At 35.3% G+C, this 20328-nt stretch overlaps 1 protein-coding gene across 6 annotated transcripts in view; it reads right to left on the bottom strand.

Moving 5' to 3' along the window:
* The window catches only part of IQCM (IQ motif containing M), a 437801-nt gene that overhangs the window by 292350 nt on the left and 125123 nt on the right, over positions 1-20328 (bottom strand). For all 6 annotated transcript variants that reach the window (XR_008549806.1, XR_008549805.1, XM_054689961.1 and 3 more), the window contains one exon: positions 12341-12444. Coding sequence is in view for 4 of the 6 variants with exons in the window: in XM_054689961.1 (XP_054545936.1) it covers positions 12341-12444 (104 nt within the window). In the remaining 2 variants the exon portion in view is untranslated. The remainder of the gene's footprint in view (positions 1-12340; positions 12445-20328) is intronic.

Below are 20328 nucleotides of genomic sequence, written 5' to 3'. Positions count from 1 at the left end.
TCTCTTTGCTTTATTGAATTTTAGAGCTTCTGAGAACACACACCATCCACAGGAGGGTTTTAAAGACATAGAAACCCCCAGGAAGATGTGACAGGCTTAGAAAACCCATCATTTCCCAGAATCTTCTCATGGATCCAGAAAAGACCCCCATTTTGGAAGGTGATCCCATGGGTGGAATTTCCTTTACACTTCTTTAGAGAAGTGGAGGACCCATAAAGGTGATATGGGTCACTGTGTAATGGCCATGATCTCAAGAAAGGAGACCTAAAAATAAATTAGGAAGACAAAAGAAGCAGGATGCAGCAATGAGATCAAAGAGGTAGCAAATACAAAAAAGAGAATGACAAATCAACAAAAGCTAATAGAAGATTCAATAAATTTTAGAGTTTTAATTAGTTTATAAAGAAAAAAATGGAACAGAGCACTTGAAAATACAATAATACAGGGTTTTGCTTGTTTTTTTCAGAATGTTGAAAGACCCTGACTTTCAAATTTAGGAGACCAAACAAAACCCAGCAAAATAAATAAAAACTAACTACATTCATACAACTCACAATAAAACAGCAGAACCAAAAGAAAAGTTTTTAGAAACACAGAAGAAAGACAACTAGACAAATGGATTTTTCAATAGCAACAGTGACAACCAGAAGACAAGGAGGTGTTAACTTCAAAATGGCCAGAGGAAAATGAATACACTGTCAGTTCAAGTCTTCTGCCAACTGACCCTTACTGAAGATACTTCTACACGACACAGTTCAAGAAGAAAACAAGGAAAAAAGCCATCCCATAGGTCTGTGATAGTGCATATAATAGCAGGTTAAAAAAAAATGGTAAGTATCTAGCTAAAACTAAACAATGACATTTAAACAAAATAACTGTTAATTTGTGAGGCTAAAAATTAAAAGAGAACTAAATTCTAGTTGTTAAGTAATATAAAATTTCTGTATGCAGATACAGAAGGACATAAAGATACTTTAAATGTGTGGTTTAACTTAATATTGATTTAATATATAATCTATATACTATGTATTAAAATCTATAGGGTAAATACTTATGAAACCAAAACAGGATTATAAATGCCAAGTGAATACTAAGAAAAACAGAATGAGAGGGAAAATGTGTCAGTTAGCTTCCAAAAAAATGACCACAAAGGGAAAAAAAATGGAAGGAACAAAGAGCACAAAATAAAGGGGGAGAAATGTAACTAGATTCATTTTTTAAAATATACCTGTATGATGTTAACAAAGAAAAGATACTGGTGGCCTAGAAACATGAAAAAATTCTCAGCCTTATTAGTCATTAGGAAAATGAAAATTAAAATAACAAAGAAATAGCATTTCACAACTGCCAACTTAGCAAAGGTTAAAATTTTGACATATTAAGTGTTGCCGAGTATATGAAGCAAGCAACAGGGACTGACTCTCATTAACTGCTGCTGGGCGTGGAAATCCACCTGCCATTGCCTGGCGAAAGGGACAGGCCAGCAAAGCAGCCATTCCACTCACTGCGAAGGATAAGATGTATCAAAGGTGAAATCAAGAGTGCAGGATGCTTGTAGCTAGAGGCGATCAATTATTCAGCTAATCATTAATCAGTTACTGAGCTCCCAATGCCCAGGCCCTGCCCAGCTGTAGGGCTGAAGGGCCAATAGTCTGACATCTGTAAATGGCCTCCCTGGTGGCACAAGGGGTTAAGCACCACAATATGAAGCAATCCACAGTCTCTGCAGCATGAGTTCAATCCCCAGCCAGCCAGGGAGCTACCCACACGGCACAGCAGACCTCTCCTGTCTCACCTGCTGCTCCCCTCAGCAGTGTATTTCAGTCAATCTGCCTGTTCTGTTTCTGTCTCTGGTAACTCCTCTTACCCAACTGCATCTCTGGGCTATACCCCAGCTTTTGTATGCATAAATAAATAAATCTTTAAAAAAAATTCTTGATGCAATACGATGCAAGTTCATATTGGCCCTGGGAATTGCCCTAGAGAAATTCTTGTAGCTATACTGTTTAAAATTGTAGCACAATTATTAATAGTAGGAAATAACTTTTGATAAAGCCAAATATCTCTTGTTAATAGAAAGGATAATTAAACTGTAATGTAATCATTCAAAAGGATATTGCGCAACAATGAAAATGAATGACCCACAGAGACACACATCATCATTTATGAAGAGCATTTCCTTGTGGAGCAAGACAGAGAGACTACATTAGGGTTCATATTAAGTTAAAAACAAGCAAAACTGAACAAAATACTAATTAGGAACGTGTATATTTGCTAAAATTATAAGGAAGAGCAAGGGAATGGTTTCCTCAGGATATGAAGGGAAAGAAAAGAATTCTATTCCTTAAAAAAATGTGTATTTGTCTTAGTATTATTCTATAAGATAAAGAATTATACATACGGATAGACATAGATAAAATACTTTTTGTATAATTGACATATAAAAGCATTTTTTTAATTAATAAAGTAAAAAAAAAATCTTTGAACTTAAGATGAGATGTCTCCCCTTGAAAAAGAGAATGAAAAGATCTTGGGAATGTAAGGGTTTCCCAGGTAACTCACAACTTCCCAGGGGCACAAGATTCCAAATCTCTCTTGTGGTTTGTATGCATGTTTGGAAACTTTAAAATTCAGGAATGCGGGGCCTCCCTGGTAGTGCAGGCAGTTGAGCGCCGCCCTGTGAAGCTGTCTGCAGCCTCTGCAGCTCGGGTTCAATCCTGGCCAGGCGGCAAGAATCCCACATGGCTTAGCAGGCCTCTCCTGTCTCGCCCGCTGCTCCCCTCAGCAGTGTATTTCAGTCAGTCTGCCTGTTCTGTTCCCCACTCTGTCTTTGGTGAATCCTCTCACCCTCCCGCACATCTGGCCTGTACCCCGGTTCTTGTATAAATAAATATTTTTTAAAAAATTCAAGAATGCCAAGCAAAGGAACAGCAGCTACCAGATCTAAGCTGTTTTCTTCTGAAGCTTTAAATTAAAGGATAATTTCATGAAATGGGTCTCTGTTTCACAACTTGGGAGCATTTTAATGTATATGCATTCATTGGTATTTAATATCATGTTGAAATATATATAAAGTATGTATCAGATTTTGAATATGTTTCTCCTTTTGGTTTTCTGGTACCTTCCCAGATAGTTAATTTATTGCTAAACAATTCAATTAAAAATACTGGAACGTATTTTAAAATGGTGAATGCAATCCTTTTCATTTATACATTTGTTTGGGGTTTATTTGATTGTGAAACCATTCAAAATGGTGAACTTGGTTATCAACTTGTATGATATCAGGAACTGCATCACAGACCCAATAAATTATTATAATTAATAATTATTACCTACTACGTATTTTATTTAAAATTTTATTCAATCTTCACCAAGAATCTGCAAAATAGAGATTTTAATTCCCACTTTTCAGAAGAAGTTATGAAATTTAATATCTTTACCTTAATTACATAAGTAGAAGGTGGCTGGGATTGAATCTCAATATACTACTCTATTAAAAAGGTGAAATTGGTGGTAGAAGCAGAAATTGTTTCATTTATGAATATAGTCAGAAATCAAGTACAAAAACAAGTTTATGTTAGATTTTTAATTGATTGGCATTTAGCAATTTTGTTTTACACTTTTATTTCTTTAAGAAGAGATACAGTGATTTTATAGGTTTTACAGAATGGTCAAAAATATGTGGTAACAGGTATAGAATTTACAGAAATATATAAAGACCTGAAATTTGTTCTGACCTGTTGAAAGATAAAGCTAGAATCACATTAGAAATCAATCTCCAAAGACAGCATCCTGAAACAGCCATTTGTTACTGACTGGATCTCCATTATCTTATAATCTTTGCATGCTAACACAACAATGTCATGGTAGTACATACGACCTGACCACCCAGGTCTCATTTTCTCTTACCAGTATCTCCTAAAAACTCAAAGTTTTGGGTTTGTGCCCCTGCTATAGATTTGCTCCTTCCCAATGAGCCAATGAAACATGGCTTGCCTACAGTCTGAAAGGGCCTCTTCTCTAAAGAGAGTGTTGGAGTAGGCTAGAAAACAGGAAAAGAGAAAGCAGCATGAAAACTCTGACAAAAAGAGAATGGCAACTGTTCAGTGGAATGGAGAGAAAGGTCCATTTCAGAACAAAGTACAAAGGATTATAGAATTCTTTTTGGTCAATATAGAAAAAAATAATTGCAGCAAGATTTATGCAACATCCTTAAGTCTATTTATTTCTTCTTCCTCTTCCTAATAATATTGTCATGTCTGCATTTTCACTGCCTTAGGACCTGGGGTCTATTCTTTTTTTATCACCAAATCTCATATATTTATGCAAAATAAAGGAAGCCAGACAAAAAGGTGCTGTATTATTCCACTAATATGATCTTCTGAAATGATAAAAATAAAGAGGTCAAAAATCATGTAAACAGTTACCAACATCTAGGACTAGGGGATTGAGCAAAATGGGGATAAGAACATTTTAGAGTGCTAGACTGTGTAATTTTTATCTTGATGTGGTGATGGTTACGCAATTCTGTGTATTTACCAAATTCATGGAATTATACATTTAAAAAGTTGAACTTCATTTTCTATAAATTATTCCTAAAAGGTGTAACTTCAGATATATTGAGAACAAAATAGAGAAAGTCCACTTTAGCCTTGGGCTCACAGGGATCACCAACAGGACTATTCTGCCAGGGATCACTTCTTTCTAAGCCTTTTGATCATTTAAACATATTAACTATATACATACATATATTTTTTATTATTATTTAAAATTTTTATATTCCCCTTACAACTGCCTTATTTTGACCCCAAGCCCTCCTTTCCCCGCCCCCCACCCGCCATAGAGTGTCTCTGGTTCATAGTTGTTTGTTGATTTTGATTTTTTCTTTCTTATAGTTATTCTTTTTCCTGGTCCCTTATTTAAGTTTTCTAGATTCCTGTTATGAGTGAGACCATCCGGTATTTTTTCTTTTTCTTTCTGGCTTATTTCGCTGAGCATGATCCCTTCCAGCTCCATCCATGTTGCTGCAAATTGTATGTTTATCTTTTTTGAATGTTGAGTAATATTCCATGGTGTATATGTACCACATCTTCTTGATCCAGTCATCTATTTTTGGGCATTTGGATTGTTTCCAAAGCTTAGCTATTGTAAACAGTGCTGCTATAAACATAGGGGTGCAGGTGCTCTTTGGAATTGATGTTTCTGTGTCCTTTGGGTTAATACCTAGGAGTGGAATCGCTGGATCATATGGAACCTCTATGTTTAGTAGGTCCAGAAATCTCCACACAGCTCTCCATAGCGATTGGACCAGTTTGCACTCCCACCAGCAGTGCAGAAGAGTTCCTTTTTCTCCACATCCCCGCCAACATTTTCTGTTGCTAGTTTTTTTTAATATGTGCCATTCTCACTGGGGTAAGATGGTATCTCATTGTCGTTTTGATTTGCATTTCCCTGATTACAAGTGATGTTAAACATTTTTTCATATGCCTGTTGGCCATTTGCATTTCCTCTTCAGAGAAGTTTCTTTTTAGCTATTCTGCCCATTTTTTGACTGGATTATTTTCTTTGTTTTTGTTGAGTCTCATCAGCTCTTTGTAGATTTTTGTCATCAGTCCTTTGTCATTAGTGTTGTGTGCAAAAATGTTCTCCTAGTTGGTGGGGTTTCTCTTTGTGTTTGTTATTGTCTCTTTTGCTGTGCAGAAGCTCTTTAATTTGATGTAGTCCCAGCTGTTTATCTTTGCCTTCACTATCACTGCTTTGGGTGATGTGTCTGTAAAGAAGTCTTTGATGTGCATATCATGGAGTGTTTCGCCTATATTTCCTTCTATGTATTTTATTGTTTCACGTCTAATGTCTAGTTCTTTAATCCATTTTGAGTTGGTTTTTGTGCATGGTGTGAGGTAGTAGTCAAGCTTCATTCTTTTGCATGTAGCAACCCAGTTTTCCCAGCACCATTTATTGAACAAACTTTCTTTGCTCCAATGCATAGTCTTTGCTCCTTTGTCAAAGATTAGTTGACCATAAATCTGTGGGTTTATTTCTGGATTTTCTGTTTGATTCCATTGGTCTGTGTGTCTGTTCTTGTTCCAATACCATGCAGTTTTGATGATTATGGCTTTGTAGTATAGTTTGAAGTCTGGGCGTGTGATGCCTCCATTCCCTTCTTTTTTTTTTTTCAGGAGAGCTTTGGCTATTCAGGGTTTTTGGTGATTCCATATGAGTTTCATCAGTAATTGTTCTATTTCTTTGAAGAATGACATTGAAATTTTTATTGGAATAGCATTGACTCTGTATATTGCTTTTGGTAGGATGGCCATTTTAATAATGTTTATTCTTCCAATCCATGAGCAGGGGATATCTTTCCTTTTCTTTGTGTCTTCTATTTCTTTTAACAGTGTTTTATAGTTTTCTTTGTATAGTGGACCTGGGGTCTATTCTGTGCTCCTTTTCAAGGAAATATCAAAGAGCCTGCTATTTATTTACTCAGCAAATATTTTCTGAAACGGCACTTTATGACAAGTGTTATTCCAGGCACTGGAGCTACATCAAATGATCTAAAATGCCCTCAGCATTGTAGAGCCTACATTTTAGTGAGGAAGGCCAGGAATAAACCAGTAAGAGATACATAAATGTGCTATCAGTGTGGAATACATTGCATGATGAAATATAAATGCAGAGGTGCTGTTTTTAGTTGGGATTTAGAAAAGGACTCTCACAGGATGAGCACCTATCAGAGACATATAATATCTGCCTGATTCTGCCACTGGGGATTATAAAATATGGACATGTTGTATTAATTCCAGTATATGTAGCACTAAGAGTCAAGAATGATGAATATATGGTGGTGGTAGTCTCCTTCTGCAACTGCTAATATCTATATGTATGTGTGTCTGCATCTCCCTATCTTACCCATCTGCCTTCTTTGACTACAACGACCCCTACCATTGCTATTGCTACTATTACTGGCACTATAACCACTACTATTACTAACATGCCTCATCCAAAACCAGAAATCCAAAATAGTTGGAAACAAACAAATTTTTCTTAACACATATATAAAATCTCACTCACCTGATCTTGAGTGACAAAACCTGACTTGGATCAATGAACTAAAGGTCTCTCTAGTGGCCTCTATCACCCACTTAATGAGAATATTCATATGCTTTGCCACAAAGATTAACACAGTTTGATTACAGGTTTGATTACAAATCTACCTATTTTTTAACACTCTAAAGTTTGAAATTTTCTGAATGTCTAAATATATCCAATGTTTACAAAAGGCTCAAGACTTTTAAATAAAGGATTATGACTCTGTATAACAACTATAAGCTACAACTGCTACTACTGCTGCTGCTTGTAATACAAAACTTTGCCTCTCAGTAGCTCTGTCTTTGTTATTATATGTCATTTTAATATCTCATTGCCCGAAAATAGTATAACTGAAGAGAAAATTTTGCACCACATCCATCTTTTGTTTAATCAGTACCAGTGACTTTTTAAACATGTTTTTCTGGTCAATTTTTAAAATAAATTATAACAAATCTAAGCTATTGCAAAATTAATGGTCATAGCAATATCTAAAGCCTGGGGTCATCACCCCGGATACCAGCACTTCCTATGTCTATTTATTACTATTGAAGTTTTCATTCATATTCAACATCCAAGTCTGGTGCATTTTGTTTGATGAAAACAAGCTAATTAGTGCTGAACCTCCCCTACTTCATAAATTTATTCCTAAGAACATTAAAAGGAAGTCAAGGGAGACATGTTCAGTAACAGATGTTTGCCTTTTTTGGCTGTCTTTTTACAGTTTGTTCTTTTTCACTACTTTTTAAGAAATTTAGTTAATGTTCCCTTTACTAGAGAACAAGAAGCGTACCTAGCTTCCCAGGAGATTGGGGGGTGGGGTGTAAGGGAATTCCCCAGGGCAGGCACAGTGTTTCATTTCTATAACCTGATATCTATTTAAATACTCTCTATAATCAACTTTTCACTCTTTCACTCAAGTTTTGATAAGAATCATATGCCAGCTTATCTCACAAAGGAGGAATATGTTGACTGGAGAACTACAGCCATTGTGGGCACTGCAACTACATGCTGATGGGTCTCATGTCCTCAAGCATCTTTCCCATATGAGGATTCTCAAAATAAAGGCTTAATAAAGGCTCAATATGGTTGAGAAAATTTGGTTGAATCTCTTGGCTTCTACAGTAAAGAAAAACTGTGAAATGGCTTCCTAGGAAGTAAAAATCCAGTGGTTCCTTACAATAAAAGAAATGATAAATTCAGATTAAAATACTTCTCTATAAAATTAAAATGATCCAAGAAATACTAATGTAAAGCCATATTTTTATTATCTAATTAATTAATACTAATACTATTATCCATTATTCAAAACTAGAAATACAAATGGTTGGAAAATAATTTTTTCTTAGCACATAAAAAGAAAAAATTCTTACTATTAGAGTTAGATTATTTCACTCTCTTCTGTGTTTACAGAGTAGCTAGATGAGCAAGTAACATAATTTACTGTTGGTTTTTTTTATCAAGCTATTTATAAGAGCACTAATGATAAATATATTAATTTTTACATCTCAGAATTTGCTAAACACCAAGGTTACTTCCACAACCACACTCTTCCAGGTTGTGGGCTTTAGACATTATCTTGGAGTTAGCGAGCCTTTTAAAGAAGAGTTATGAAATGAAATTGCAGCAAAAAAGGTGGAGATGGTGGGCTTTCCCATATTATTGCCATGTAATATTACATTTTTTATGTTACACAGGGGATTATATTCACAGATTCTCATTTACCTTGGATAAATATTATCTTTCAAGATAGTGAAAGATATAAATACCTCAGTACATCAGAGACCATAAAAAGTAGCATCAATAACAATTTCTTGGAGATGCAGTTTCTTTAACTTCATATAAGGAATTTTGAGGGGCCTATATGCCATAGTTTAAATAATTGGAAAATATTGGAATAAATGGAAATGTAATTCTAACACATTAAATTTGCAACTGTAAAAATGAAACATTAAAGATATAATATTGAATTATTATTTCATTAGAACTAAAGCATTTAATGTTACAAAATATTTTTAAAAGAAAGCAAAAACTCAGTCTTTAAGAGAGGTAGTGTTCTTTTAAAAATCTAAAAAAAGCATATCCACAGTGACTTTCTTATTTAAGTGAATTATCATTTATATGAGTACCTAAGTTGTAGAGTGTGTTTTGAAAGCAGAATGTACTATATTTTTCTCTTATCCTACAAAATCAAAGACAGGGTTTTCTGAGACCTGTATTAACTCATCTTTTAACAATTCAGGTTTCTAAGCTTTCACTTTTCTTAATTATATTTTGTCTTTTGAACTAATTGAACAAACTCATATCAAGGTTACTTATCATTTCTTATCCATTTAGACTACCAAGAAAGCAGAAAATATAAAAATAATAAGTATTGATGAGGGTGTAGAGAAATTAGAAAACTTATCACTCTTAGTGGAAATGCAAAATCATTAAGGAATGATTTTTCATTCCTCAAAATATTAAACATAGGAATGTAATGTGGTCCAACTATTCCATTTGGGGGCATGTACTTGAAAAACAAAAGCAGATCCTCAAATAGCACTTACACAGCCATGTTTGTAGTGGCATTATTCACAATATCTAAAAAGTAGCAGTGATTCAAATGTCCATACAGGGATAAACAAAACATGGTGTATAATAATACAACAGGCATTATTCAGCCTTTTTAAAAAGAAAGGAAATTCTGGCAAATGTTACAATATGGATGAGCCTTAAAGATACATCATGCTAAGTGAGAAAAGCCAGTCACAGTAGGACAAATCAAAGCTACAGATACAGAAAGTAAAATATTTGTTGCAAAGAAATAGGATGACAGAAAATCGTGAATTGATGTTTAATGGAAAGATGACAAACATATAGAGATAGGAAAAGGTACTGGCTACACAATAGTGTATTCAATGCCACAAAACTGTTCACTTAAAAATGTTTGAAATGGCAAGTGTGATGGCATTTAGCCTAAGAAGTGTCTTATTTTTTAAAGATTTATTTATTTATGCATACAAGAGCTGGGGTGCAGACCAGAGATGCGTGAGAGGATTCACCAGAGATGGAGTGGGGAGCAGAACAGGCAGATGTACTGAAATACACTGTTGAGGGGAGCAGTGGGAGAGACAGGAGAGGTCTGCTACATCATGTGGGTCACCTCCCTGGACGGGGATCAAACTCCTGCTTCAGTGGCTGCGGATAGCTTCATTGTGCTGACATTTAACCCCTTGCACCAATGGCATATATATTTTACCACACAGGGAAAAGATTATTTAGAACTTGGTGTTTGATACATTCTAGGACTATTATCTTAAAAAATAAACAAAAGGGGAATTCTTAGTGAAAGATGCCTATTAGACTTCCAGTGTTGAAAACTGAAAATACAGTGAGATGCAAGAAATAAATTCGAGTGTCTGAATCTTACCCCATCTTATTTGATATAGCTGGGTTGCACGAGTAACACAGGAGCCAACTGGACTTATACAAAAGGTTTATTAATACTCACCCTATCTCCGCCCCAAACTCTTTAGGCAGGTGTGTCCATACCTAAAGCACCATCTACTCAAATCCAAGGTTAGTAGCCTTTTGTATTCCTATGTTCCCACTTGGCAGTGAATAAACATTCTCTGTGTTGCATTCAGAGCACTCCACAATCTAGTCTACTCTTGCCAGATGTGCTCCACAAGGAAGTATATTTAAAGTACTTCACAAAGGTAGGATCATTAAATTATTAGCATAAACAGAGTTAGAAGGCTTAAAAGCAATATAGAAAGTGGCTTTCTATGGGTATTATTGTTAAGGACATGTAAATATAAAATACATATGCCATTAGCTGGAAGTAACTCTCTATACTCTCTTTAATATGTTCTGAAAGTAGAGGATTACAAAAACTGCTAGAATTGCAGGAAACAATAGTAAAATAATTTCCTTGTCTGAATTCATATAATTTTCCTGCATAATATCCAACAATGTCCTTGTGTAACATGAGGTTGCAATAATTCAGATTTAGTAAATTTGCTTACAATGAATCAGCATCACGAGTGAAACACGACATAATTCAAAAGTTTTGGTTTACAGGAAAAATACAAAAACTCAATATTTGTTTTTCAAAATGGGAGATAAAGAATGATCATTAGATAGGAAAAATAATTGTTTAATATATTTCAATTGCTTATTAGTGCTATGAACTGAATTGCTGAATTGCATCTCCCCAAAATTCATATGTTTTCACTCCCAATGTGACTGTTTTTGGAGAAAGGGCCTTGAGAGAAGTAATTAGATTAAATAAGGTCACAAGGGTAGGGCCCTAATACAATATGACCAGTATCTATTTAAGAAGAGAGAAACAGGGCCACACAAGGAAAGGTCATGTGAGGACAGAGAGAGAAGGTGGCCACCTGCATACCAAGGAGCAAGAGGCCTCAGGAGAAATTAATGCTGCTGGCACCTCAATCTTAGACCTCCAGAATCTAAGACAGTGAGAAATAAATTTTCTTTATTTAAGCCACCCAATCTATGGTCCTTTGTTATGGCAGCCTAAGTAGACTAATACAGATGGCAAGTCAGGAAGGAAAATAATTAGTGATATGAAACTAGGAAATGGGAAAAGGATCACACATAGCACAGAACACACAGTAGAGTATGAAACCTGGACATAATGTGAGACACAATGTTGTACAATTGGTTTTTGCTATCTTTGAAGAAATAGTTGCTAAAGATGTCAGAATCACGTAAGTTTCTTCTACTATTTATATAGGGACAACTTAGGAATTGTCCTGATGAGATGAACTTAATTCGTCTACTCATCAAAAGCCTGATTCATTTTCAAGTCACAGATAAGCACCCCAGCTCTGATTCAGAAAAACATCAAGGACTGGCCATAGAATTGCCCCTTGAATTGTCAGTCCTCTAGTTGCCACAGTCCTAACAGATGCCTTCTTCTCCATTGCCCTCCATTCTATTTTCTTGATAGTCCAGGTATCATTATAAAAATAGTTATTATCACATTTGGGGCAAACCATTGTGATGATCATTTTAGCTATTAGTGCTCTTTAGATAAATATTAATACACATATTTAGGAGTTAAGGTGACCAACAAGATTTATGTAAAATATGATAACAGAAGTAAGGCATTACTTCAAAAACTTGATTAATTTCAATGGAGAATCATTTTAGGAAAGAAACAGGTGCATATAAAATTTCATGTTATTTCAAAATTAACCAGATAATTACCCAGGAAAATAGTAATTGAACCTCAATTACTTACATCCCGAAACACTGATGATGATCTGGAGAAAGCTAACCGATCAGAGTCAGGAGTCGAGCGGCTAGACCTTGATGAAATTCCTCTCCAGTCGCAGACTGCTCTGTCTGCCAGAAATGTCAATGTGGGTTAAAACAATATTTATCCAGGAAAAGTACACACTGATCATATTGCTTAATGTTACAAAGAGGAAAGTAAATCAGCTTTATGGACCCACTATTCAATATTAAAATCACATCCTGTCATCTAATTGGAGAGGGATGAAGAAGCAATGGCGTTGCACAGGGACTTCAATTAATTGGCTCCCTCATACAGTAAAACTCTAGGTTTTTTTTATTGCATTACAGTACATCTCATCAGAAAACTAATAGGTTCATTCTTCTGACTCCCTTCTCTTCAGGAACATTGACTTCTTTTTTTAAAGAAGCTTAAAGCAAAATCATATTTATGAATAGCACTTATAACAATAAAAGGAAAACTCCTCTCCCTGTCATATAAGTACTTTAAAAGAAAATTCAGAATTATTATGAAGGCACACGTTTTCAAATTGCAAAGTAAATGGAATTATTAAAAGTGTTAAAGGTAAATAGGTTGAAATAGCAAAAGGTTAGCCAGCATATACCCACATATTTCTTCTTTCTCATGGCAATTGTTATGTGGGATTTCTGAAGAAATCTTTTCTTAAAAGTGATAAGGTATTCAAGATTGATTTGTCCATTATTTCTCAGAAATATTAATCATTTAAAGAAGGGAAATTTTCAGTTCAATTCTGCCATTCAAATGAATAAAACTATTTTCATATGTCTAATTTTCCTTCTAAGATATTCATATATGTATGTTCTTTCCTGAAGTTTTCAATTTAATAGAATCATCCATGGAAAAGTTAACTTCTTATAAATTTAGAGAAAACTCGAGTAATAAATTCTCTTATTTTACTGCTTCAGTTAATTTACAGAATCGTAAGTTAAATGTCATATAGGGAGGCAGAGAGGTAATATACATAATATAAAATCTGAGGTAATCTTACAGACGTCCTAATCAATACACATGTACACACACACACACACACACACACATTCTACCCCATTTTAATTTTATAAGTATTTCTTCCACTTCAGTCAAAAAGAGTCTGTGTCCTCTGTCAAAAAGGCAAAAAATCTTTAAAAGAGGCAACATAGTTCATAAATCACATATTTCAATTAAAACTAAAATAAATTAAATTCTTTAGTGGAAGTAAATATCTATAGTAAGAAGATGACAGAGAACCAGAAAATACCAGCATCTGAGAAGTGATAGCATTAGAAAAGCCATACATGTTCTAATCTTATGGGTCTTTTATAAACCCAGGAGGATATAAAAGCATAGCTTAAGAGTTTTGCAAAGTTTCTTTGACTAATTTGAAGCATTCCCCAAATCACAATCGCAGGCCCACCCACTTCCCCTAATGCATTTCTACAATGAGTTCTCTTGTATTTTTAGTAACTGTGCTTCTCTTTCTGATTAGCTTCTTCTCTTCAATTTATGAACTCTTCCGGGGCCAGGACAATAGCTTACTTGGAATTGCCCTGTATTTCTGATTCATTACAAGTGTGATCAAGGTAGCTATGCAAACACTGGGTAACAAGAGTCAACCTCAGGAGGTTAAGTCTCACAGATGAAAGGGCCCAACTTCCAGCTCACTGAAGAGCCCAACCCAATATGAGCCTAAAGGCTATACAACTTACTTTTCCATGAGAATACAGAGAATTTCAAATATTTTATCTTGTTTACTCACAAAACAGACTCATGTAGTCGAGAAGGCCATGCATTATTTTCTCCAGTATATACGTATCACGCTAGGAAATATAGCTATAACTTTTCCACTTCAGGAAGCAGTAAAGCCTCTACTAAAATTCTCAAGGTAATCATTCATACACTGATATATGCTAATGACTCCTCCTCAGAAGCCAGGCAAAGAAGGTGACATGCAACAAATTCCAGTTTATTCCACAAAGTCAGTTGAAAGTTATAAGCTGATAGTTTGAAAAAGACCAAAGTCATATATCAGGCTAAGGTCTCGCAAGCCTTTCACAGAGCCAACAGTCTTCAAAAATAATGCCACAGACAAATGAAAAATCTGAATTCTAGGGGGAGGGAGGGTTGGCTCTGTGTGTGTGTGTGGTGTGTGTGTGTGTGTGTGTGTGTGTGTGAAACTCTGAGATTAAACAAATTCAAGGAAGATATAATATCAAAATTTGGAAAGAAACTAAAATGGTTCCATCAGATTAGCACAAAGGTAAGCTAAATAGCAAGTAACTTTGAACATAAAAATATTTGTTAAATAACTATTCATGCTGATGTTCCCTGATTTATAACTCCTTTGAAAATATATAGACTTTCAAAATATATATTATATAACAACAGCTTGTGTTATTTTGTTATCATCTGCACATCTTATTTCCCCATTAGTCTTAAAAGTCTTTCTCTTTCTTTGCATTCCCCATAAAACTAAATATATTGCTTATGCCTTAAGCATGTGTTCAGTGTATGATTTAGCATTGATTGAAGGCCAATCAGCAATACTGTTCTGAGTTAAAGGTACCGTACATTGGAACGGTCATAATTATCTAAAGAACAGAAAAACCTTAAAAATGAGGGGGTTTTCCAAAACCAGTAAAAGAAAGAAAAAAAAAAAAAAAAGAAATAAAAACAAAGCAAAATAATTGAAATTGAAACTAAAAAACAATCCAAAAGATCATGAAACAAAAGCTGGTTCTTTGAAAAAATCAATAAATAGACAAACCCCACCTAGCCAGGCTCACAAAGGAAAAAAGGGAGAAGCACAAATAAACAGGATCAGCAATGAAAGAGGAGAATCACAACGGACACAGCAGAAATCAAAGAATAATCAGTAACTACTATGAAAAGTTATATGGAAACAAGTTTAACAATCTAGAGGAGATGGACAAATTCCTACAACTCTACAATCACCCAAAGCTAGATAAGAAGAAATAGAACACCTAAACAGACAATTACAATTAGCGAAATTGAAGGTAATCAAAACCTCCCCAAAAACAAAAGCCCAGGACCTGATGGATTTACAAATGAATTCTACCAAACATTCAGAGACGAATTAGTGCCTATCCTTCACAAACTCTTCCAAAAAATTGAGAAGGAAGGGACAATACCAAACACGTTCTATGAAGCCAACATTACACTAATACCAAAACCGAACAAGGACAACACAAAAGGAAAACTACAGGCCAATCTCCCTAATGAACACTGATGCAAAATCCTCAATAAAATTTTAGCCATCAGAATCCAACAATGTATCCATAAGATAATTCACCACGACCAAGTAGGATTCATTCCAGGGGCACAAGGATGGTTTAACATCCGAAAATCAATCAACGTCATCCAACACATCAACAAAAAGAAATATAAAAACCATATGATAATATCAATAGATGCTGAGAAAGCTTTCGACAAAGTGCAACACCCATTCATGATAAAAGCCCTTGAAATTCTTGGGATACAAGGAACATACCTCAACATCATAAAGGCCATCTATGACAAGCCAACAGCCAGTATCATTCTCAATGGTGAAAAGCTGAAAGCAATTCCATTAAGATCTGGAACAAGACAAGGATGTCCACTCTCACCACTGCTTTTCAATATAATACTGGAAGTCCTAGCCAGGGCAATAAGACAAGAGAAAGACATCCAAGGAATCCAAATAGGAAAAGAAGATCAAACTATCACTATTTGCAGACGATATGATATTAATACATAGAGAACCAAAAACTCCCAGAGAAGCTTAATTCAACTCATCAATCAGTTCAGTAAAGTGGCAGGATACAAAATCAACACGCAAAAGTCAGTAGCCTTCCTATACACAAACTAAATCTGAGAGAAGAAATCAAAAAAACCATCCCTTTTGTTATTGAAACAAAAAAAATCAAATATTTGGGAATAAATCTAACAAAAGAGGTAAAGGACCTATACAAGAAAACTATAAAACACGTTTAAAAGAAATAGAAGAAGACACAAAAATGGAGAGACATCCCCTGCTCGTGGATTGGAAGAATAAATATTATAAAATGGCCATTCTTCCAAAAGCAATATACAGATTCAATGCTATTCCAATCAAAATTTCAATGTCATTCTTCAAGAAATAGAACAATTATTGATGAAATTCATATGGAATCACAAAAACCAGAAAAGGAAGAATGGGGCATTACACTCCCAGACTTCAAACTATACTACAAAGCCATAATCATCAAAACTGCATGGTATTGGAACAAGCACAGACATACAGACCAATGGAATCGAATAGAAAATCCAGAAATAAACCCACAGATTTATGGTCAACTAATCTTTGACAAAGGAGCAAAGACTATGCATTGGAGCAAAGAAAGTTTGTTCAATAAATGGTGCTGGGAAAACTGGGTCGCTACATGCAAAAGAATGAAGCTTGACCACTACCTCACACCATACACAAAAATCAACTCAAAATGGATTAAAGAACTAGACATAAGACCTGAAACCATAAAATATATAGAAGGAAATATAGGCGAAACACTACATGATTTGCACATCAAAGACATCTTTACAGACACATCACCCAAAGCAGTGATAGTGAAGGCAAAGATAAACAGCTGGGACTACATCAAATTAAAGAGCTTCTGCACAGCAAAGAGACAATAACAAAAACAAAGAGAAACCCCACCAACTGGGAGAACATTTTTGCACCCAACACTAATGATAAAGGATTGATCACAAAAATCTGCAAAGAGCTGATGAGACTCAACAACAACAAAGGAAATAATCCAGTCAAAAAATGGGCAGAAGAGCTAAAAAGAAACTTCTCTGATGAGGAAATGCAAATGGCCAACAGGCATATGAAAAAATGTTCAACATCACTTGCCATCAGGGAAATGCAAATCAAAACTACCATGAGATACCATCTTACACCAGTGAGAATGGCACATATTAAAAAAACTAGCAACAACAAATGCTGGCGAGGGTGTGGAGAAAAAGGAACTCTTCTGCACTGTTGGTGGGAGTGCAAACTGGTCCAACCACTGTGGAAAGCTGTGTGGAGATTTCTGGACCTACTAAACATAGAGCTTCCATATGATCCAGCAATTCCACTCCTGGGTATTTACCCAAAGGACACAGAAACATCAATTCCAAAGAACACCTGCACCCCTATGTTTATAGCAGCACTGTTTATATTAGCTAAGCTTTGGAAACAACCCAAATGCCCAAAAATAGATGACTGGATCAAGAAGATGTGGTACATATATACCATGGAATATTACTCAGCATTCAAAAAAGATAAACACATGCAATTTGCAGCAACATGGATGGCGCTGGAAGGGATCATGCTCAGCGAAATAAGCCAAAAAGAAAAAGAAAAATACCGGATGGTCTCACTCATAGCAGGAATCTAGAAAACTTAAATAAGGGACCAGGAAAATGAATAACTATAAGAAAGTGAAAATCAAAATCAATAAAAAAGCTATGAACAGAGACACTTTTTTGGGGGGCGGGGGCGGGAGGGGAGGGATTGGGTCAGAATGGGGGGGGCTGCAATTGTATGGGGAATATAACAATAAATTTATTATTAAAAAAAAATTAAAAAAAAATGAGGGGTATTTTTTTGTTTTTGTTTTTTATTTTTACTTTTTTATAGATTCTTTTTTTTTTTTTTTAGATTTATTTATACAAGCACTGGGTACAGTCAGAAGCACGGGAGGGTGAGCGAATTCACCAGAGCCAGAGCGGGAAGCAGAGCAGGCAGAAGGACCGAAGTACACTGCTGAGGGGAGCAGCGGGCGGCAGGAGAGGTCTGCGCGCCATGTCGGACCCTCGCCCAGTGGCCGGGGAGCAGCTGGGGATCGAACTGGCACTACGGAGGCTGTGGGCAGTTTCGCAACCCAGTGCTCAACCGCTGCGCCACCAGGGAGGCCCTAAAAATGAGTTTTTTAATTCTACTCTTCTTCAGGGCCAAATATTTTTCACTAGACTATTTTAATAGTTGACAATGAACTAATTATTTACACAAGTGAGAGATATGTCACAATTATTTACACAGATAAGAGATATTTCTAGATTTATTTAAATACTAGATATTTCTAGATATATTCTAATAATAAAATACTCTAAAATCTACTTGACAAGTTGAAATTACTCAGACGACTCACAGAAAACTGATAAGATTCTATACTACTAGTGATCATGCCAGAAGAAAGAGGAAAGAGAGGGAAAGATGGAAGAAGGAAGACAAAATTCCCACTTAGTTTAAATATTCACCCTTTCTACATTCTTTTCAGTGACAAACATTTCCTTCATACCGCAAATGAATAGATTTGCCCAAGTCACCTGTGTGTCAGCAAAAGGCGCAAAGGTAATAAAATTTCCAACTTTTTCAATGTATTATATCAGTGAATCAAGAAACCAAATGCTTGCAAGAAAGAATCTATGCCACTGTCCCCAACAGAGCCAAAGAAGTACACATAAAATTGTCCTGCATCTTCACGAAGACATGACAGAGCCCAAGACAGCACCAGGCTCAGTGGTTCTATGTCCCAGGGGTCTCTTTTATGCCAAGCTTGTTCTGTTTCCCTTTTATCAATTCCCTTGTATCAATTAATTCTTTGAGTTAATTGCACATGCAGTTTTAATCTGTAGGTAATTACAAACAATTAATAGTTAGGAGACAGAATTAGCAGTTCTTAGTTTGATTATCTATATAATTAAAAGGGGTGGTAAACTAGAGTTGACAAATAGCATCTTAATCACTTGAATAATCAAACCAGAAGCTTGCTTGGACAGCTGAATTCCATCTGTTATACTGGTTGAAATTTTGGAATCCATGACTGAACTGCCCACATTTATGTTCATTTATAGTAAAAAAATATCAAGGAATTATACTCTAAAATTACATAAACTATTTCTCTCCTTTTATTTATTTTTAATGAGCTGCTTCCAAAAGGTTCTATAAAAATATTCAACAGAATAATTTACGTATATCTACTATCAGTTAATACTCATAGTTCCTAAATTCCATGCTATAAAACATCTAAGAAATATAGATAACTTCTGTGCGGTGTTGTTCTATTTAACACTGTTATTTAAATGAGAGTTGAGAGACAGTAAATAAGGCATCCTTTTAATACTTTTTTGCGCCGTTTGATAGGGCCATTTGTTTGAGGAGAGAGTAAATACTGAGAAGCAGGATAAGCTTGATATGAGTTAGAAAAATATATGGGAACTTCATTCCAATTAGGAAAGAATAATACAGAACTGTGGTGCCATTGTCACATAGTATCTTTCTGAATTGCCAAGTTTTGAGTAGGCTTGGCAGACACATCCAAGCTAATAGTGAATAAAAAAATGTTCATAAAGAATGATGATTTCTGGTTCAATATGCCATGTTACATTCAGTGGGGCATCTCCTTTTACATCCCACTAGATTAACTATAACAATAATAGAAAATACGAAAAATTTCTAGGTCAGAAAAATGTAAGTCTACCCATTCACCAATTTTCAGGTGAAAAGAAAATGTTCTTTAATGAAGATGATGAAGTGCACTGAGGAAAGCAATCAGTAAACTTTACATACTAATGAAACCCCTAGTCCATCTGAAAGATGGCTGAAATAGGCATAATACCTCCCAAGGAAAAATAAAGAAAAAAGAAAAAAAAAAAACCATTTCTGTGCAATGTGGGTCCTGCTTCCTTCTCCATACCCTGATTCACCACAACCCAATCAGATCCACAACTCCAGGAAAGGAAAGAAAGCAATCCTGACTCTAGCCCCAGGATATAGGTAAACTGCTGCAAGGAAAGAGCTCTGGGCAGAGGGTGGGTCTGGCAGGTCTTAATAATAATGCAAAATGGGTTTGTAATTTGATGTGCTACATAATAAAAAATAATAAAGAATGAAGGAGTGGAATAAGAAAGGCCCCCATCTCAGCAGAGCCAAATTGTTGCAAATGGATGGC

This window comes from Talpa occidentalis, unplaced genomic scaffold (assembly GCF_014898055.3).
Source record: "Talpa occidentalis isolate TD23 unplaced genomic scaffold, MPIMG_talOcc4v2.1 talOcc4.8, whole genome shotgun sequence".
Lineage (NCBI taxonomy): Eukaryota > Metazoa > Chordata > Mammalia > Eulipotyphla > Talpidae > Talpa > Talpa occidentalis.
This window is presented reverse-complemented; position numbering and strand designations above follow the sequence as displayed.